The sequence below is a fragment of the Alligator mississippiensis genome, chromosome 13 (genome assembly GCF_030867095.1).
Source record: "Alligator mississippiensis isolate rAllMis1 chromosome 13, rAllMis1, whole genome shotgun sequence".
Classification (NCBI taxonomy): domain Eukaryota; kingdom Metazoa; phylum Chordata; order Crocodylia; family Alligatoridae; genus Alligator; species Alligator mississippiensis.
In genome coordinates this window covers 4,908,803-4,930,091 of record NC_081836.1, presented here as the reverse complement: position 1 = coordinate 4,930,091, position 21,289 = coordinate 4,908,803, and the positions used below count along the sequence as shown (strand labels likewise).

Here is a 21,289-nt window from a genome sequence, read left to right as displayed (position 1 = left end):
CTGTAGTTTGACCCCCTGATCATGCTTAGTCAGGAAGTTTTTTGCTAAGTAACACCAAAATTTGGTTTTTCTTTAAACTCTTGTGGGGCTGGGGGAGGAGTCAAAGCTATGAAGTATTTGAATGCTGAATCATTCTAAATTTAATTTGGAGTAAGCCCCTGGAATGAAGACAATCTCTTTTCTGTGCTGAAGTAAAAGAAATCAGCAGTCCTGCCCTGCACTGGGTATAAATGTCTGGCTCAGGGGTTTGTGTGCTGAGCTGTGGGTGGGAAGGTTGTGAGTTCAAGTCTGGGTGTGGACCCAGAGGCTCACGTCCCCTTTGGGTTTTGGCAAGCCATGCCAGTTCCCAGATTTTTGGTCTTGTTGTCTGGTCTAAATACAGTACTGATGGACCTGTGCCTTGCTAATGACTATGGCTGAAATGAACACAGCTACCTGAACCCGATGGAGTTGTTTCATCATGTTGAAAGTTTAGGTTTGGAAATTGAATGAAATTATGATGAAAGTTTAGGTTTGGAAATTGAATTTCTTGCTCTGTTCATACAATACCCTTTTCAACAAAAGACAGACTACCCAAAGCAGCATGGATAAAGCACGAATGCATCATTTTGGTGTGCAGGGTATTTGCCAGGCAGCTTTCATTTAGCCTTTATATATGATTTATTCTTTTCCTTGTGAACCTTGTGGAAAGGCACTGTAGTTGAATCAAGTCCTTCCGTCCCTCTGTGGCTCAGTTGAAAAGAACTGTTATTTTGTGCATCGATGCCATTATCCATTTGGAACCTTTTACCACCCGGTGCATCTGGGTTCAGCTTTTCCTCCTCACTTTTTTTCCCCTGTTTCTCTGACTCGTGTGTATTTACGCTTGTTCTTCCTGAGCTCGCTGCTGGTGGTTTCCAGATTGCCACCTATCTGTGTTACTGAGTTCCTCTGACTGTTCTTTTCCCTACTTTTACTTCACTCGTTTCTGAACTACTCTCTGTAGATCTATTGATGCTATCCCCGACAACCAAAAGTATAAGCAGTTGCAGAGGGAACTTTCTCAAGTGTTGACCCAGCGCCAGATCTACATCCAGCCTGATAACTAAACCAATCCAGGTACCCCTGCCTGTGAGGTGTGACGATTGGCACTAAATCCAGACTCACCCAGCCAAGAACAGGCTGTCTTACCACTGCATGACTACTGAAACCAGAACTAACCCGTAACTGTCGCAGACTGATGACCAGTTTTTAATCTGTGTCTCACCCTAGGGTTCTTGGCTCGTAAAACCAGCTAGTGCCTTGACTTTTTTTTTTTTCTGCACACGCACACATAAGTTCCCCTTCCCCTTCCCACCTCCTTATTTGGAGATTCATGCACTGAGATGTGGGGGCAAGAAATACAGCAGATAGTCACGTACTCAAAGTAGTGTTAGCTTGTACTCTGTTTGTCCCTGGAAACTCTTGGACTCTAACATCAGCTGTACAGGTTCCATAATGAATTCATTCCCTATAATCTTCAAGTACTCCCTTTTTCTCTGAGAAGCAAGGAGGAAAGATTTGGAAGTTAACGACTGTCGTTTCAGTTGTGGCGAAGCACCTCTGTGATACTTCCAGAGACGTCCCAATCTTCGCAGATCCCCGCACCTCACAAATTTTCTGTTTTGCCTTGTCTTGGATTTTCTTTGAGCTTAAAAATTCAGCTCTATGCATTCTCTACTGAAACATTTCTAGCCTCCACTTGCCTGTGCTCTGCACAGCTTGCAAAGGGCTTTGCTCTTGTACTGTAGAGTTTTGATTTGCTTGGGATGCATGGCAGTGACTAACCTGGGCCAGTTTAACCTTCCACTCCAATTCCTAACGAGTTACAGATGTTGTCTTAAACCCATTTAGCTGACGAAGGGGAAAATGCACTGTTTGTTGATAATGGCCAAGAACCATTACTTTTAACCTGTGACAAATTTAAATGTAAAATGTATGTATTTTTTTTTATAAAAGTGGCAGAACTCTCTAGAGACAAGAGAATGGAAATATTTCCTAATACCATTAGGAAAATAACTGACACAGACAATGGACTTGCTTACAGGAGAGAACACCCAGGCACAACTAGATAGCCATGCCTACAGGAGAGGGTGTGAAATGCAGAGCATATGAAGCCAAGTCCAGCTAAACTGGATGCCAGTGGCTTCCTGAGCTGTTAATGGGACAAAAACGCTGGGATTTGTAAAGATGCGTTATCAGATTAACATTACTGCATAGCTGGATCTCTTACGATCTTTAAGCTGTGTTTACAACAAGATACTTTGCCATGGCCATCTTAAACATCTCCAAGACGGTGCCCCAGCTGTGTGGCTTTTCTTTCTAGCTTCCGGCTTCTACTAAAAGAAAACCAGCGCTTTATTTTTGCCTGCAATACTCTTATCACCTCTGTTCTACTTCAGTGGCTTTGATAGTGACAGCTGTATCTGATCACTTGAGGTGAGGAATAAGCAGATACGTGAAGAACAAACTTTTTGCCTGTTCTCTGTCCCAAATAATAAAAGAACGACGAGAAATACACCTGTGTATAAAGCAGAGTTGTATTACCATATTTTTTCCCATGAGCTGCATGAGGTGACAGCAGCTATCAGAACTACCTCTGTTATAAATCAAAAAGAAAGAGTTATCAAAAAAATGAAAGGATTCTAATGCAGTGGCTCTCAACTTTTTCTCAAACTGACTCCCTGATCTCTGGCTCACTGCCCCTAAGGGGTTTGTAACCCCCAGCTTGATAGTGGCTGCTCTGGAGATCTTCTGCATTCCTCTAGAAAGTAAGAGGACAGTCGCTCTTAATTTTCTTGGGAATGAAAATACCTCCTCTCCTCCTCTTGAGCCCCTGAGCAGTATTTGAGAACCGTTTTCTGGCCTCACCATACGTACCAGTGAGAACCACCCCAGGAGTCCCAGATTTGAAATGTTATTTCTCTAAATTCTGTTAGGAAATCCTTGATGAAGCCTGTGGTTAACTGTCCTCCATTTCACAATGGAAAAGGGTTTTGCTCCCAACATGGCAGATGGCTCATTCGGAAGACACAAGGATTCACTTTGTTAGAAATTGCAGCTATTTAATGTGCACTTTTTATCAGCTGAAACTGTAAGCAGAAGGTGCCTAGTTAGCTAGCTGAATTTAAAGCTGTGCGTTGTGCAGCAAATAGACCCGAATGGAACATTTTTCATGTGGCGGTGGAGTCCGTGAAGCTGCTCTCAAGTCAAGAGTTCAGACAACTCATTTGAGCTCTACTTTAAGCCTTGCTTGTTTAATGCCTGGTTACAGCAGGTTCTTTTCTGTCCGTGGTGAATGCCTTGGAAGGGAAAGGTTGACGTGTTTATCTGAACTCTTATTTCTACTACATGGAGAGCCCACCATCTGGGCCATTTCACAGTTGCTATAAGATACTATCCCGTCTTAACTTCATGGACATTTTGAGTTTGTCCAAGTTACATCTGGACACTTCCAAACTCTAGTGTAAATATTGGAAGTCTTCCTCCAGGAGCAGGAGGCACAGTGGAACTTCAGGGGAAGCTTTTTATCTTCTGGTGCAGTCCCCGCTGGAGTGAACTTAGCTTTGGTTACTAGCAAAAATGCTCCGTTTTATTTCCATCTTCCATGTTTGCTCCAGGCAAGCAGAATTTGTTTCCTCTGAGCCTGAGTTGACGTGCTTGTGCTATTGCTTCAGTCCCCAAAGACCTGTTAAAAATTCCTGCTTTAAATGCACCACTTCTAATTTGTGTTTTCCTTCCTCCCAACAGGTCTGTGCAGACTTTTGCAGACAAATCAAAACAAGAAGCTCTTAAAAATGACCTGGTGGAGGCTTTGAAGAGAAAGCAGCAAAGTTAAAATACTCTTCATGCTAACAAGACATGCCATGCACTCATTAGATTCCTTTCTTAGAAAATTCATTTTCTCCCCTGCCCCCCTTTTTCTGTTACGTCATGTCACAGTTTGCATTCAGTACTATCCATGCAATGCCATCTTCTCCCTATAAATAAAGCTGTACAAACTTTTTCAGTCTCTGAGGCCTACTTTGCACCCCATTTTACTATCAGGACCTTAGACTCTGTTTCCGTAGAAGTCATGTATTTTTATTTTTTTTTTTCTCTTCAACCCTCCCCCATTTATATGCATAAACACCAATCATTCTGTTTGTCTGTTCCTCCCCTTCCTGCCTTTTGTTACATTGGTGTAAAAAATGTAAAACAAAAAAATTTATTAAATACTGTGGTGTGTGAAAGCGGAAGAACTGGAAAAACCTATTCCACGTATGTTTGGGGGCTGGGCACAGGGGATGGCTGGCGGGAGGGAGGGAAGAGAGGGTGTTCCTCGGTGTTGTACTATACTGACTCAACCAGACGTGCAAGGGGACATTGATTTGGTGACCTGCTGAAAGTTCTGCTCTTCTACAGCCTGGTTCCAAGGCGCTTTTCTGTCAATTTTTATGGAATGCAAAAGGGGATTTTGTTTTGATTTATTTTTGTTTTTTGTTTTTTTTGTAAAGCTTGAATTGAATCTACATCTTATACTTGAGCCTCCATACTAAAAAGAAAAAAAAACTTAAAAAAAAAAAATGACAACAAAAAATAAAAATAAAAAAAATCCCGGGAAGCAGTGTGCAGTTTGGCGTCCTTCTTGTTTCTCTCCGTTCCTTTCTGTCGAGCGGCTTGGAGTTCGTGTACCGGATGCTGTCCTCCGTGGCAGCAGTTGCATCCAGATCTCGAGGTGCAATTCAAACAAAAAGCAAGCGTCAAAGGTTTTGGTGAATCCAGACGACCACCTAGCCTGCGTGGTCATGGAAAGCAAGTGAAGCTTTTTGTTCCTAGCTGAGCTGAACTGGATTTGTTTGGAAGGAAAGGCTCGCTTCTCAGATGGAGTGCCTCCCGCCAGCGCAGTATGGCTGTTGTTCATTAGCTTGCCATATTTCCACAGCGTTGGCACCAGGGTGCTGGCACCCTGCTGCGTGTTGGGATCCATGCCTCAGGCACGCAGCAAACGCAAAACAGATGTATTCGGAAAAGAGTCACAATATCAGGCTTTCCCTCCGCTACGTTTAACGCACACCGTTAAAATGCTCACGTTTGGAGAAGAGGCATTTTAGTCCACCAGCACGTGGCAGATTTGAAATGCGGACATCTCGAACCAGCTGTAGTGATGGAAGGCCATTGTTCAGCTTTCCCTCGGTTCTGTACTTTGCACTGGTGGCCTGAAGGATATTCTTGCTGTTGGAAATGTAAACCGTGGCTTCTCACAATAGTCTTTAGTTCAGTTTGGAGGAGAATACCCTGTTGCTGAAGTAGCCAGGTGGCGATGGTCCATCTTCAGTTGAAGCTGTAGCCCAGCTGTAGGGAAGTGATCCTTGGTGGAGCGCAGCCAAACTCGGCCCCCTGCTCTGAGCTGAAAATGTGGCCTGATGGGCTTGTTAAACCTTATTTCTCTGGTGTTTGGAGACTCCTCTTAAACAGCTACAGACCTGCTGCCTGCTCTTGTCCATTCGCTTCAGGGTTATAACGAACTCCTAATCCGGGGAAAATACAATGAGAATAAATGCCTTGCAGGCTGTCAGCATGTGGCTGGTAGGGCCATTCAAAGGAGAGATTTCTATGCAAATATGAGATGAGACTATAGGCATTAATATTGATTCAAGTGCCCTTTCTATTCTAATTGTGCTTTTCCAGGTGACCTGTTTAGCATTCACACATCTGCATGCGGTTAGGCACTGTGCCAAAGTGTTCATCTGTGGGCCTCTGGTTTCCAATTTGCCTCATGTGAGGCAAGGGCTGGGGCAGGAGAGTCACTGCACATGCCCTTGCCTTAAAGTTGGGAAGCCCCAGGGAAACATTTGAGCTTTTTTTCTTTGGTGGTGTTGCTGTTTGATTCTCTGACAAGGAACGTTTGAAGTTGGATCGAAGTTTGTAAGCACTTCCATAGTTTTGAAACTGCAGGTTGACCTAGCAAGGGGAGTTGGCTGCTCCTTCCTGCTGTTTCCAGTTTTAACTATTCTGTGATCTGTTTTAAAGTTCCCCCTTTAAGAAAATAATAGTGAATTTCAGAGGAGCCTAGACCACGTGGGTTTGGTCTACGCAGGGATTTCCTTCAGGCCATACTGTTTTGGGCCATGACTTCTTTTACCAAAATGGCTATGTGGGTAAAGCCCCTGGTGTTGTGCTGTTTCATTATAGCATAGGTTTTTCCGCTCCCCTTTCATAGGGGAATAGGCCATGCAAGTGTAATTGTGGTCATGAGTGAAGGGAGGGAGGAGGGACGTATTTACTAGCCTTGTATAATTACAGAAGTCACACCACCTTGTGTGGACAAAGTCTTCATTGAGAATAAATTACAAATTAAAGGCAGTCCAGTTGTTCGTCAGAACCTGTATAGTGTAGTGGATGGGATGCTGGCCCAAGACATGGATTTGAAGTCGGTTCCTAGTTCTGTTGGTGGCTTCAAGCCATGGTTATTGTCTGCCACGGTACCTGTTTCCCCCCACACATTTTAACAAATTTAGACTGAAAGGTTTTTTTTAAGGTGGGGATTGTTCTACAATGCTTCGCATGACCAATGTCCTCATCTCACCCAGAGCCTCAACAGGCTGCTGTAATACAATTAACCTCCTTCCACCAGCAAATACACAATTGTTCCTGGTATTTATGAATTTGGTGTTTACATCTGAATCCAGACATGGTCTTTCCTGGTATTTTAGTGTCACAAAGCTACACTACAGTGGTCTCCTGGACCACCCTGCTCACATAATTCATCCGGTTCAGCTCAAGAAGTATCCTGGAGGGAAAAATGGGGATGACAAGAGTACGGTCTGTATAGTCTTACTGATTTTTAATGGGTTGGAAATAATGCCTGTGACAGAGGTAATCTTGTCCAGCTCTCTTATAAGCCTTCCACCACCTCCTTCAGGACACATTGGTGCAAACAGTATTTGGATTTAACAAGCAGGTTTTCAGGTTTTAGAACATAACGTGTGCTTTATAATCAAGCCGCTGTAGTCTATTTAAATTCCTGACGATACAATGCAGTTTAAAATTTAAGTAGCTGCTTACCTGGAGAAGTAATCATTTAGTTTTCATTTGACAGCACCTGAAAGGAGTAGCAGTGACTACAGCACTACACTTACACAGCCTGTCAGCAGTGCTCCATTAACACGAGGCTTCAGTCCAGAAGTTCAGACTCTACCTCGAGGTGAGCTTTTTCTCGTCCTCTTGAACCTGTGACTTCCCTCTTTCAGGAAGATGGGAATAGATTTTGATTTGTCACGCTTCCCTAGCTATGATGAAAGGGAGATCTTCAAACCAGAACTGCTCACATGCACCCTCGCTCTGATTTGCGCGCACAGCTCTTGGAAGGAACTTCGTTACAACTTCCTCATAAGATGGACATTGTCCTTGCTACCTAACCCTGCCTCCACCATGGTTAACTTGGTAACTAATGCATGTTGCCTACCTGAAGATAACCATAGTGAAAACTAGGCACTTAAGCTTATTCTACAGTAAAAATTTCCAAGATCAACTGTGCACTTGCAAAGGATTGATCCTGGTGAGTTTACATTACAGTAATATGAATGTGTCTGGGCTTTACCATGTTTTCACCTTGAGGGAGCATGTGCATTGGTTACAAGGGGAGATACCAAAAAGTAGGTTTTGGCCAAGGTGGTTTTATGTACCTAAGCAGGGGAGATCCCCTTCTTCCCGGCCATGATTGACTTGGTGCAATGGAGGATGGAGACCTGACCACTGCACTGCAGGCAGGCACCCGTGCGAGACTCTACTATAGCCTCCCAATAGGAGGATTTTGGCTACACAATTTATGATGAAGGGGATTGCTCTGAGGCTCTCTCTGGACTAGGGGCAAGTGAGACTAGGTGGCATCCGACTTCAAGGGCCTCTAGGCTTCGGGCTTGCACATAGGATACCTGCCATGTATTTGGGAGTATCTGAAGCCCCAGACTGAAGAGTCTGGGAGGTAGGATACTCGCTGGTGGTAGCACCACACAGATTTGAACAATGAGCTCTGCTCAGTTGATAGAATTCAGAGCAGTTTGGGCTAATTTGGCTTGAGACACTAAATTAAAAAAAAAAACAAAAACCAAAAAACTTGGCTTCTCAACTGTAATGAACTGGATTTCACATGCTAATCAAATGGTTTTGCTTTATGCCTCACAGAAAAACGGGCTTATTCTAAGTAGCGTAAGCCGGACTTTAAAAAATCACAGCACATTAAGAGGAGATCAGTAAGGATTTCAGAGGCAAACTCGGGCCGTTTAGGAATTGGAAGGGGGTAAACGTAATTCCTGGCTTTTTAAAAGCACAAAGAAAAAGGGGAACTGTGAATTAATGTGAAAATCTTGCTGGCTCCATTCAGGGGCGCGGTAGAAAATACCTGGAAAATTAAATTAGTTTGGGAAAGGCAGTAAATTCAGGAAGGGGAGATTAGTTAACTAATCTGTGCATTTCTCCAGGAAAAAATAAAATTCCTGCTATTTTTGTAGATAAGGGAAATGCAGTGTATGGCCTGGACTTAGAAACACCTAGTGACTTTTCACTGGAGCTGTGGTTAATGTGTAGTTGTACAATAGGGAAATGCCTAGGAAGGTTACTGATCTCTGATTTTAAGAGGATTAGAAAGAACCCCAGGGGTCAGTTGTGCAGCTCTTTCAGCTGTCGAAGAACAGGAAGTTTGCTATGACACTGCAATTGCAGAGAAACGGAAAACAGGGAAGATGTTTCTAAAGCATTCACAAAAGCAGTAGCTAAATGCTCCCCTAGATCTCCAACTTCAGAATTGGGAAAGCTCTTTTATTTCAGTCTAAAGACTTATTTTCCCCTTACTGCAGAGTAATTGAAAGGAAGGTGATGGTAACAAACTTCTCCTTAGTTGCACTCTTTTCCACTGTACAAACAGGTGTTCTCAGCCGCCCTCTTTATATGCTTATAGTCACTTGAAAGGCGTATGGGGTCTGTACCAGCTCTGAAGTCCCAGTTACCAGGAGCTGTGTTCTGATGATAGGAGAGAAGCTTTCCTCTTGTGAGTGGATACAGCCCTCTTGCGGCCAAACTCATGCAGGTCTACCCAGCCATTGGAGAGAAACACAGAGCTAGGCAGTAGGATAATGAAGAAACCTGCTTTTTAACTTCATTTTTTTCTCCCTTTATCTCCCTTTATCTCCTTCCTTGGCAAAGGAGCAGCTGGCTAAGGCACCTAAAATGTTTAAGAGTTTTCTTGGTGGATTTTGATAGGGCTGAGTCTGTACTAAAACAGGTTCATAAAACCAGACAAAGACCATATAGCAGTCTGAAGTTTCCCTTTCTTATAGTCACCTAATTTATAGGCCTGCTGTGCTCTGGCTCATAGATTTGCTATTGCTGGAAGGCTGCCTGCTCTTTACAGCTGTCAAACCTACCCTTTCCCTAGGTTGAGCCACTCTGTCCTTGACAATAAGGAAGAATTTAAGGTCTGTCTGTCTTCCTCATGCCCACTTATCTATTAAATCCACCTCCGTAGAGTTTAATGCAGTTAATTTCCCCTGTGCTAGATTAAGGGTTAGATCATCATTCACTTGGTTTGTATTGAGCCATGATGCTGGCAAAATATTAATTGGTATAAGAGTAGTAGAGAGGGGTTAGAAACTGGGGATGACCTCCTTCATTCACTTGCACATGAATCTAGGTCTTGCCCAGAGAGCTCTTTATACCGCTTGAATTGTTTGCAGTCGCACACAGCTGGTAAGGGGCAAAATGCTATTGCAGAAGGCATCAGTGCGCACCAGCTTAGCTAGTCGTAGCACATCAGCTCAAATACCGTGACGGCTCTCAAAGTCATTCTGCTCATTAGTAGCAGTTTTGTCTGGTCGGAGGGGAAAGCGCTTCTTTGTGTTTTATAGGTCTTTTCCACTTGCAGGGCTGAACATTCAGCACATCCAGGATATTTAATCACATGCATGGACCAGCTATCTTAGCAGTGGTAGCTTCTATATCAATGGATTCAAAAGGGAGGTTCTTGAATTTTTTATATGGTCCCTATGGTATCACTTACCTGCAGGCAGTAGAGATGGCAAAGGCTTACAAATTCCTATTTCGCAGGCTCTAAACTAAAGCTATATACATTAAAACAGGAGAGAGACCTAGGTATGGAGCTCGAAAGTGGAGATCAAAATGGACATGCACTTATTTTTTTTTCCTTCTCTTTGGCAACAAGAGTGACACCGGTCAACTTAATGTACTGAACCTTTCTCACTTCATCTGGACTTAAAGTATCCAGATCACACTACAAGCTATGTTAGAAAGGCTATATAAAGGAAGCCAGATTCTCAGGCCTTTATGTGAATCATATCATGCTCAAGCGTGTGCCAATACCCCACCCTGCCCCTTAAGTCTTAGCCAAAGGGAACTGGTTTAATGGTAGTGGTAGCTCTAGCTCCCCACTTCATACTAGTTCAGTTCATAAACACCAGTTTGAGGGATTTTAAAGACTCGAGGATGTTTGTTTCCAAAACTGAAAGCCACCCCTGCTGAGTCTGGTTTGACTCCATTGTTAAGTGGAGCAGTCTATTATCTTTGCCATTAAGTACAGCAGTTTTATGATCCAGAGCACTGAGGCTTTTAAGCCCACCACTATTAGCCCTCTGCAAGTCAGGGAAGTATTAAAAAAACCCAAGTCCAACTTCAGCGCAGTTAGGGTCATATGCTGCAGGGGCAGGGCTCTGGGATCCTGCGTACAGATCCTGGCACCACAGCCTCCACCATGTAGCACTAAGGCACCGTGGTGGCCCATGGGTTGCATGCTAGCCCCTGGCAGACTGCCCGTTGAACAGCCTTGAAGTAGAGGATTAGACTTGATACAAAGCGATTTACTGTGTGGCAGCCCTTTAGTCTTTGGTAAAGGAAACCAGACTCTTTCCCACTCTTTAAGTTTTCCCTTTTGTAATGGCTTTTATAGAGACAAGAATTGCTCTGTTGCGTTTAGGCCAAATCTGAGATCACTTTTCTGCCCCTTTGTGCTGCTGAAAGAATCTCTGGTCTTGGAAGGGATTTAAAAAATAAATAAATTTCCAAGGTAGTATTGGCAGCTTCCCACCCTCTGCTCACCCCAAGTAGTTTGCTATGCAGTGCTTCAGGAGAGAGACATTTTAGACCCACCCTTCTACAAGACACCCACTCTCTGGAGCAATTTAGCATGGTCCTTGCAAAGAGTGGTTGAACAGAAGCAAGAAGAGATTGTGTTGCCCATTGTATTTGGCCTAGGGCTAGTACAATATCTCTTAATATTCCCCTAGTTTCTAAACCATTGTGAGGATGGGGGGAAAAGCTATTTTGTCTAGAGAGACTTTTACTGACTCCCTTTCTCCCACTGAAACCTAGGTCAATAGGGAAGCTCACAAGGTACCATATCATTTAAGAGGGGTGGTTTTACTAGGGAGAGAGACGAGCCAAACCCACTTTTGAGACACAAAACCACAAGAGATGTGCTGCATAAGGATTTATTCTATATAAAGTTTGCAGCCAAAAATATTAAAATGTGTATACACATGTATTAAAATACTTTACCCAGGACTGGCCTCATTCCCTACCTTAAAGGCCCAGTGACTAGACCCTCAAAGGTGTAGCTGAGAATGGCAATAACATAGCTGTGACCAAGCAGCTTCCACTTAAGAGGGTCAGCCTAAGCTCCTAGGGTCTCTTCCCTTTTGGCAGCAATAGCTGGCCTGGAGCTAGTGCAAGACCTCCTTTCTAAGAGAAAAGAGGGAACCGAGTTCAGCTACAGTACTTAAATAAAAGGTGAAAAGTGACTGTGATCCTGGAACAGGCATTTCCCCAATATTTATCCCTTTAACATCATTGGTACCAGCAGGCGTGACATCTGCCAGCAGCATCCTGTGCCACACAGCCAGGCATAATCCCTCAGCAGCATACCACACACTGGCTTGCGTTCCCTTTCATTTGGGATCGCCCAGAGACAGGTGGGTCTGGGAGTCCAACGTGCCTTGGTGAAAACCAGCACTCTCCTGCGCATCCTGCCGTTCCTGCACTGGGCTAGCTCCTCTGTCAGCTGCTAAGAAGGGCCTCCCTCTCTTCTCGAGTGCTAGGTCTTCTGTTCCGATAAGCAAGGAACTGGAAGGAGATCTGAAGAGGAGTTAAGGCCTAATTTCCTTCATCCAATGCAGTAAATGAACATGCTGTATATCCAGGGAGATGGATCTAGTGCCTGGGGTAAGAGTGAGGTTGGCTCTTCTCATGCAATGAGGTCTTAGAGCAAGTGTAGCAGGGCAGGCAGTGGCCAGGCCCCCATCCTGCTAACAGGAAAACTTACTGTAAGGTAGTTTGGAGCAGCTGGTTGTGACAACGTTATGTCAATAGATCATTAACGCACAGGACAGTTCAGATGAAAAGACTATAGTGCAGCTTTTTCAGCCTTTAAACAGGCCGCTCCACCTGCCACCAGGGAGCAATTTCTTCAAGGTACTAAATACTAGAACTGGTATCAGCAAGAAAAAGCATCTCAGGAAAAGGATACACCAATGTCGAGAGAAAGGACACCCAGACTGCCGATCAGCCACGGGAGGTGGTGGAGGGCATAGTCGCCTCTGGTTTGCCCCGGGTCGGGGTTCTTCAGAAGCACGCTCACTCCATACAGCGTGTTTCCCAGCATCACTAGAGCAAAGAGGGAGTACGACACCCCTGCAGTAGACTTCCTTTTGAACTGGAAGAGGGGAAACTGTTAGAAGGGGCTGGGGCTGCAGTTGTCAGAGAGCTAGTCTACAATTCCCACAGTAGCTTCCCCTGCTCTGCTACAGTAAGCCAGTGCTTGCAAATCCATACCAAGCATTGTCTCTGCCAAGAAAGTCCTACAAACCCACTTTTTAGATACTCAAGTGACAGAGTTGGCTCATGCCCAGAAGCACCAGTTCCCCTCTTAGCTGTAAATTGAGCAAGAAGAGTTGTTGCCTTATGGTGGGATATTTACATTTACTAGAAGGAGGATAAGCAGCTGCTGTCTGGAAGCTACAAACATGAAATAAAATCAGAAAGCCAGTATGCAAACGCTGAGAGAAGTCAGGTGGTGCTAAAGGGGATGTGGCTGGCTAGTGGCCTGGAGCCCTCTTCCAGCCCTACCAGGGATGGAAGGGGAAGGACTTCCCTGCCCTCAACTCTGGAGTCTCAACATGAAAGAGACCTCTTTGTACCATCCTCCTGTGGAAGACAAAAGCTCAGGAGCAGAACAGCTTTCACCCCACCCCACTGTACTTACATTAGTGTAGATCTGCGGCACTCGGGACAACAGATACATCAAGGAGGACAGTGAGCCAATGGCGAAGCCAATGATTTCCTTCTTGGTGAAAGGCTGCAAGGCAGGACATGTAATGAACAGTGCAGAACTCACATGCTTAGCACCTGGGTGTTTTAGGAGGCATACAGACAAGCTTATGTGACAAACTTAGAAATGCACTGTCCTCTCAGCTGGCCGATTTTAGTTCTTTGGATCGCATAGCCAGTTATTCCCCAAAATGGGGTCACAGCTATCCTAATCTGTCCAACTCCCCAATTCCAAATCCAGAACATCCAGAGTTAGAGAGGGACTCACCTCGTGCCCAGACTCATCCGCTGCAGCAGAGAGAAGTGTCCTCCCTTTCATCGTCACCATTGTTTCCTGAGCCAAGGAGCCACCTCCACCGAGTAGGGAGGTTGTTGACACCGTTCCCAGAAAGATGAAGGCAAAGACGGCATTAATAGGAGCAAGGACTGGAGAGAGAAAGCAGAGACGAGGTTGGAGACATCACCAAGTGTGCGCATCTGTGATGCAGTATTCTGTTGGCTTTTATTGTATAGCGGGGAAAAAGGTAACCTAGATTAGGGTGAAACATGTAAACCCTCCTTCCTTGGGAAGAGCAGAGCCAGTGTCACCCTAGGCATCGGGAAGACGTTGCTTTTATTATGTGTTACCTGCAAGTATTGCGTCGCCAATCAGAGCTCAGCAGCCAACTGACCACACACTGAAGTGATCACAGAATACTTCCAACACCTCAAAAAGTTGCTGTTTAAGGGTCAGTTTGTGTGGCTGATCAACCATTTTTAATCCAGGGATGAATCAGTTTAATGTCTGGCATGTTACAGTTTGCCATGTGATACTTGCATGTAGCATGCAACTCTGCCAGAGGTCCCAGGGACGAGGGAAGCACCAGTTCCACTGGAGCCAATTAGGATTTTGCAGGAAGGCTGGTCTTAACCAGGTCCACAGTTTGCACAATGAATAGAGCAAACGTTTGAAAAATATTCTGTGAATTCAAAGTTCACTCCACTGACAGCTGGAGTTGCTAACCAGGGATATGGTAGAGGTTTCCCTACTGCCACCCTGAGCCAGTTTAAATTCCTTTTATTCTGCAGCTTGTTTTCTCCCTCCTTTTCTCTAGCAAGGGAAAGGGAAACAAAGCTCGGGATATGTGTGCTGTTCCAGCTTGGGTCTAGCCTGTGGTTAAATAGTTAGGGCAAGTAATGACAGGAGATAGCATGCATGGGCTGCTTATCTCACTGCAATACGAACAGTTAGTTCATCAGGAAATTGTTCAGATCTTAACTTGGACAAGCATTCTCCTAAAAGAAAAACCCTCAAAAGTCAGATCTGAATCTTTTGCAGTAGCACATACTCTGTGCCCTTTTTCTGCAAAATATGTCCCTTTGAACAAGAAATCTGAATAGTTGCATGTGCTTTTCTTTCTGGTTCTTCTACTTATAACTTTAGTTACCCTCGGGTTGGATTTGCAACTCAAGGTAAGCCTTTTATTATTTGTATGACCGCATCTCTTAGCACTGCAGGAAGGTGACAGCTTTTAAGAATGCATTTGAAAATTGTGTTGTAATAGTTAACTCACAGCCTCGGCTCTGGTTCCTGACTTTGTAGTAGCAGTACAGAGACAACATGATCAGATCTGCTGACACGTAGTAGATGGCAGTGTAAGTCTAGAGGAGGAAAAAAGATGCAACAGTGATCTGGCAAAACGGCTTCACCTGGCTCCATCGAGTACGTTGACCCTACAGCCTGCTTACCCAGGGCTGCAGTGGTAGCTGCTAGAAGTTTGAACAGGCCACAGCTAATTTCAGTTATGGACCAGCAGTTTATGGAGGCTTTTTACCCAGCGTAGGCATTGCATGCTGATCCCTACAGTCTCTACAGGCAGAGGGAAGCTGCGGTTATACATTATGAGGCTACCCTAATCTAAAAGGAGAAAGAGATCCCATCCTGAGTTCTTGCTATGCCACTAATCCCATGTGTAAATGGAGAAAAAACAACAAAAAACGTGACACTCCATTGTCTGGTGCTCATACAGATCAAAGCCTCCCTTTTAGCCACGATGACATCCTCTCCGATAAGTACGAAATGCTGTTCAACGTGCTGCATCCGCTAGAATAGTGGTTCCCAACCCTTTTTTTCTGTGCCCTGCTGCTGGGAGCAGGGTGCGGCAGTGGCCCGGGGACGGGGGAGCTCCCAGCATGCGGCGTGGCTCGTCTTTTCTGTGCTGTGCCACCGGCATTACCCCCGTGACCTTCATTTGGGTCACGACTCGGGGTTGGGAGCCGCTGAGCTAGAAAGTCCATAGGGAGAGAAAATTCTGACCCAGGAGACCAGGAAATAGGTTTGAAAGTAAGGTATGACAATTAATGTCTTGCCTGCCTGTGGGACTGAGTAGGAACATGGTGGGTTTGAGCTCTGGCACTTTCAATCACAGACTGTGCACTAAACTTCATCCTGGTGGAGTTTTTCTAGCAGTTTGATAGAGCAAGACTCCAGCACCAGAAGCCCCTACATCTTGGGAGTGTCGGCTCCAACACCAGCTCCGTATCAGAGACGCTTCTCTAGTTAGCAAGTGTTCTGACCTACAAAGGGCTCATTAGCATGGAATAATTATAACAATTTTTTTTATAAGGTGTACACACACACACACACACACACAATACACACATTTCATATTATACACAGCCAGAGAGAGAGAAACGTATATTATTTGGACCAGCAAGCAAGGTTTTTAATAATTCACTTGAATTTTAAACCTACTCCTCCTTCCCTTCCCGCAGGTCTGGCTGAAGGTTCGTTTTCACATCCCAGACCTGCCCTGCAGGTCCGTGGGGCTTCTGTACCACGGAACAAATTCAGTTTGTTTTAATCCACGTCAACCAGATTCGGTCATACCCAAAACATAAAGCAATACCTGCAGCGGCAGCTGGTCAGCCAGGAACGACCCTATCAGATTGAAGGAGTCTCCAGCCAGCCATCCCAACAGGAAGTATATGGAGAGCGCCTCATCCATGTTACCGGTTTTACAAGCCTGGTAATATTGGCTGTGGAGAGAGGGAGTGACCATTAAGGAGACATGCAATCAGTTCACTTACACCCCAAGGACTCCCTGACTGGTCATCCTTGATGATGGGGCTCAGTGAAGTGGTGACTACAGGGACCATGAAACTGGCACTAGGTATTCTCCTGTCCAACAGGTAACCCCATGCCTTAAACAGCCCCTCAGGATCTTCTCAGTGCAACGTTGTTGTTCATCCTTCAGTTGGGCTGATGAACTACTGCATCCAAGAGGACAATTCAGCGTGTGGCCTGTACTTCCCCTCCTCTTCAATCAGACTAGCACCCTGGGATAGTTCCAGACCTGGGAACTCCTACCAGCATGCTATTTCCTCACCATTAGCAGAGCGTACAGCACTTTAAGAAAGCTCACCTTGCTCTGACCTTTGCATCTGCATATTCAGCATCACTTGCAGTGACTTGTGCGTCTTAGCTACACGAGGCTGACCTCAACTCACTTCCCCATCTACAAGTCACAAGCTCTGCATTCTAGGGCAGCAGGAGGGACAGAAATGTGTTGAATTGCGTACACGGGGATTACATTCCTGAACAGGAAGTGATTCACTTCTCAACCCAGTTGCAGCCGGTAAGCCGCAAAACACACCCACACCTTCCCATTCTTTGTAGGCTGGGGACAAAGCCGGTCGTTTCAAGGAACTGCCCAGCTCAGCAGGTCTTGCAAGCATGTGATCTGTCGGGCAGCGGGAGACTCATGGTGGGAAAAAACTGATGACCTATTACAAACTTCTAACTGTGGGAGCCTACATGCTAAGCAGAAGTTCCCTGTGAAGAACTTTTTTTAGTTGCAAAATAACTGTATCATATTTTAGAGAGAGACTAGAGTTTTTAGCACAGCTGCCTTTTCCTCATGTCTCATGGGGTGTGGCATCAGTCTGATTTTTTTTGTTTTTTGTTTTAAATCTTAGGGTTGGAGTATTTTGCAAAACTATACATCTTCATCTACTGAACTGTAGCCATCTCAGCAGTGGTGTGTCATGCTGGCAAGGCAATACTAGGAGTGAACTATGCTTGTTGCACGGGTTAAAGATCAGAGCTGTAAATAAACAATTAATTCTCCTCCTCCACCAATTCTCTCCGCACATAAAACCAGTCCTTCAAAGCCAAGTGGCTAGGCTCAAGATCTCCGCTCGAGGTGCTGGGTTTCCAAACTCTAAAGCCATCTCTCATAGAAAGGCAAACATCCAGCTAGACCTAGAATCCCCTCCATGGGACATCTCGGATACTTGTTCCCAGACGCGGCAGCTTCAGGGTTTTACTTACGGGAATGAAGCAGCCGCAAAGCAGACGATGGAAACCAGCCCCAACACAATGCTGGCGATGTCCAAACCATCCTGGGCACACTCATCGAACACATCCCACACCCACTGGGAGCCGTTTGGACAGTCCGAGAAGTTCCCCACTGGTTGACTCTGCCAAACTCTGGAGTCCATAGCACAATCAGGAAGGCTGTGGCCCTTGCTGGAGAAGCCTGCAGAGGTCAGGCAGCAGAAGGAATATTTTTGTTACGAGCCAGACAGTGCACCTGTTGGAAGAGTAGGAGAAAGCACCAGTGTTAATATGATCATAATGAGGGTCCAGCGGTCTCATGAAGCTCTTGCTTGTTGGTTCAAAGCTGGCTTGCACAGCAACAAAGAAAAGATCATCGATTGAGGCCACTTAGTGTGGCCTCAATTCAGATCCCCTAGTGAAGCAATCATCATATTTAAGCCTTTTATCAACAGAACCGTCTCTAGGGCAGCCAAGCCAATACCAAGTCTGTACGTGATGTTTTTTCATGCCTGCCACACAACTCTACCCCAGCTCAGGCCCATCTTGACTCTGGTGCTCCTCACATAGCCAAGTGCTTAAGACCAGTCTTTACAATGGTCTCTGGGAGCTGGCAGCAGGAAGCAGAACTGTCTGGCCTCACGGTAGGAAATTCAGCAAGAGATGCAGTAAATCAAAGGCCCTTTTGACGTAAAGCATTTCCTCCTTCCTGTTATGTTGTCTCTCCTAGGGTCCCAAGTATTCTCTTTCCAAAGGAAATAAGGAAGAGTCAGTAAAGAGAAGAGAAAACAAAACAAAGCCAGGGCTTAGATTTAGGCAATCAAACCGGATACCCACTAAGCTGCGAATGCTGTCGTGGTCGACATGCTCTGCAGCTAGTTTTGGCAGATAAGTCTCATTATCAAACTGCCACAAACCCTTTGGTCTGTCTATCTTCCTCTTCACTGAAATACCAAGTCCTGTTCTCTTCTCCATTAGTGGTGGTAATAAGAACTATCCTCACTGAAGCCAGCCAATATCTGCCAGTGTCATCAGGTCCAGATTAAGATCCCGTGTCTTTTCCAGCAATCTCCGCCCACAAATAGCTAGCCAGCTTCTAATGCTGTTTAGACAATGCAACAGCAATATCGAGCACTGGGGCATGACCTTATGCAAGGGCAACTCAGGCCTTCTGTCAATAAATAGAGCAGCCTTTGGTCTTAGCCCAGAGAGAGGATGGAACAGATGCAGGTGAATGATGAAACATTTCAATTTGCCTCACAGAGGTGGATCTCTTCTCCCCGACCCTCCCGTGCCACCATGCTTCCTACAGAACCGATTCTCCTCTTGCACCCTGGGGCCTCTTGCACAAAGTCCTCGTGCACCCTAGGGCCCAAGGGGAAGGGAAAGTACGTCACAGCCAGCGCGAAGTTTCGATCTGAGTGTTATTGGGGGGTTTTTTCCACTTTTGCAGTAGCAGACCTAATAATTAGCCCAACGTGAGCTCTCTTGACTAGTGCTCTGCCAAAGGCCATACTTGCTCCACCCGCTAGAAGCAGGGCTCTTATTTTCCAAGAGAGGATCAGACTAATTTTAGTTACATTTCAAATAGTTAATGGCAATCAGGAGACACGCTTCATTTCTACCAATGGTTTATTTCTAGATTTACTGAGAACAGATCTTTGCTTCATTGGTGATGCATAGCGAGTCAGTAACTTCTCTAATCACAGTACGCAGGGGACAGGAGCTGGCTTTAGAGACTTAAATTTGTGTCCAGACTTGCAATCAGGTGAAGTCAGGGCTTCCAGCTAATTCATTTGTGCACTGTCACATCCAGATGCTGGTCAGAAGAGCCTCACTTATTTACACCAAGCAGCAATCCTTTACTAGCCGCCTAAGCTGTTCTTTGCAGGTTTTAGCCGTTGCGCTCCATCTGGATTGGGGACTCTTCGAAACCTTGCACCACGAACAAATTAGCCAGGTCTGGATACAGCCAGTGCATAAATAGCGTGGGGTTACGTGCTTCCCTGCACACCCAGGAGACGCTTACAGCCTACAAGTGGGAGACGATCACGTGTCAGCCAGTCATTATGTCACCTCTGTGACGCCCCCATGAAACAAGCTTCCTTTTTTTTTTCCCCTTCCACCATCTCCTACCAAATCTGCAATTGTTAAGTGCTTTAAGCTTCCAGGTAATCCATCAGGCTAACTATTGTTCCCATTTTACAGCAAGGAAAAGTACATTAGAGAGCATCAGGGGCTTGCCAGTGCGAGTCTATCAGCCAGAACAGAGCCCACACCTATTGCCCATGAGGACAACAATCAAGTGTAATAGCCTAAAGCCCCTCAGAGTTGAAGGACTTGCCCATGTGAACACATTGCTGATCAGACTTTAGGTCTCCACTGCTCAACAGCAGCATCTCTCACGGCACCACACCGCTCCCTCCATGCTCCCCCTACCTCCCCGCACATTATAAGGCTACCTGAAACTTTAAGGGCATCGCAGCTCCGCCAGTCCAGTGTCACCCAGGGCTCTTCCAGCAGCAGGGGTGGGTGCGGGGGGGATGGAAAAAAAAGCCTTAAAAGAAAATAAAAGATGTCAATCGAGTCTGCTTCTGGTTCAGTCTTTCATGAAGGCTGCTATAGGGATAAGGAGGAAGCGCAGAGGGGCCACTAATGAGTCATTACAGTACAGTCATCCCAAAAGGGTGGCGGTCCTCTGCCATCATCTCCTGTCCTCCCACTGCAACCAGGGGGGCAAAACGCCCTCTCCGCTGGGCTTGGCAGGTGCAGCATCGCCCCTTCCAGTCCTCCTCCTCCCACCTCCAGCCTTCAGGCTGAGCTAAGGGCTGGTTACTCCTGGCCAGAAGCAGCAGCAGATGGAGTCTGGTTCTGATCTGGGGTAGGGGTACCCTCCCCCCCCTCTGCTCTGTCCCTGCCGCTCCCGGCTCCAGTTCCCCGCGCCGTGGCCGGCAGCCCCGATCCCCGCCCCGCGCTCACCGGCCCCGGGCTGCGGCAGGAGCCCCGCGCCGGGCCCCGGAGCTGCTGTTTATGCAGCCGATCAGCTGATCCGCCGGGTCCGCCCGCCCGGGGGCAGGGCCGGCCCGGGGACCCGCCCGCGGGACAGGAGCCCTGCCCGGGCACACGCCCCTGGCCCCCGGTTTGGGGCAGGAGCGCAGCCCCCTTCCCACCTCTCTCCCCAGCACCAGGAGGGGAGCACCCCCATCCTGGCTGGGTGGACAGCATCTATCACCCGGGCGGTTTCCCCAAGGACAGGGGATAGATGAGCACTTTTCTGGCACCCAAAAGTATAGTTAACCTGCCGCTTTCCTTTCCAGCAAAGATCTTGGCTTCATGCCGGCTGCATGGAAATGGGAGACACCTCCCTAGCTTGTTCCCGCAGCCGCACGACTGAGGGCGAGCGAACCCTGGGGGCATCCAAACCCCGAGCCTCCAGGCTTGCACGTAGGATGCCCGCCAAAGGATTTGGAAACCGCTGAAGCCCCAGCTGGGGGCGGAGGATGTTGGTCGGTAGCAAGGCCGGGATTTGGGGTTGATTTGGCTTGGAACACCCAAAAAATGTTGACGAAGCCGACTCGGCTCGGCGGTGGTCTCTCCGTCAGTCTGCACAGCGCGTCTCCTGGACCAGCACAGCCAACG

General features: G+C 46.3%; 2 protein-coding genes across 3 annotated transcripts in view; one reads left to right on the top strand and one right to left on the bottom strand.

Moving 5' to 3' along the window:
* Positions 1-4,621, top strand: part of CAPZB (capping actin protein of muscle Z-line subunit beta) — an 88,620-nt gene extending 83,999 nt beyond the window's left edge. Inside the window, exons 9-10 of one of the 2 annotated variants that reach the window (XM_014601975.3) lie at positions 986-1,098; positions 3,769-3,857. In XM_014601975.3, the coding sequence (XP_014457461.1) occupies positions 986-1,088 (103 nt within the window). In that variant the 3' untranslated portion in view covers positions 1,089-1,098; positions 3,769-3,857. Of the gene's footprint in view, positions 1-985; positions 1,099-3,768 lie in introns of both variants that reach the window. The other variant, XM_014601978.3, reaches the window with a different exon arrangement.
* Positions 4,622-11,482: 6,861 nt separating this feature from the next.
* On the bottom strand, positions 11,483-20,714 carry SLC66A1 (solute carrier family 66 member 1). The gene is made up of 9 exons (XM_014601968.3): positions 20,630-20,714; positions 20,113-20,207; positions 17,645-17,906; positions 16,221-16,350; positions 14,886-14,973; positions 13,601-13,758; positions 13,268-13,360; positions 12,533-12,718; positions 11,483-12,141 (listed from the first exon to the last, which is right to left on the bottom strand). The coding sequence occupies exons 3-9, from the start codon at positions 17,812-17,814 to the stop codon at positions 12,064-12,066; spliced, it is 903 nt and encodes a 300-aa protein (XP_014457454.1). The 5' UTR covers positions 17,815-17,906; positions 20,113-20,207; positions 20,630-20,714; the 3' UTR covers positions 11,483-12,063.
* Between the last annotated feature and the right edge of the window lie 575 nt (positions 20,715-21,289).

Bases quoted from the DNA above. Each gene is read 5' to 3' on its own strand.
- SLC66A1 (XM_014601968.3), bottom strand. From the start codon at position 17,814: ATGGACTCCAGAGTTTGGCAGAGTCAACCAGTGGGGAACTTCTCGGAC. The intron at 13,759-14,885 runs GTGAGTTAACTA...TTCTCTCTCCAG, and splicing joins CAGGAACCAGAGCCGAGGCT to TCCTTGCTCCTATTAATGCC. The intron at 12,719-13,267 runs GTAAGTACAGTG...CCCCTCTTCCAG, and splicing joins TGCCGCAGATCTACACTAAT to TTCAAAAGGAAGTCTACTGC.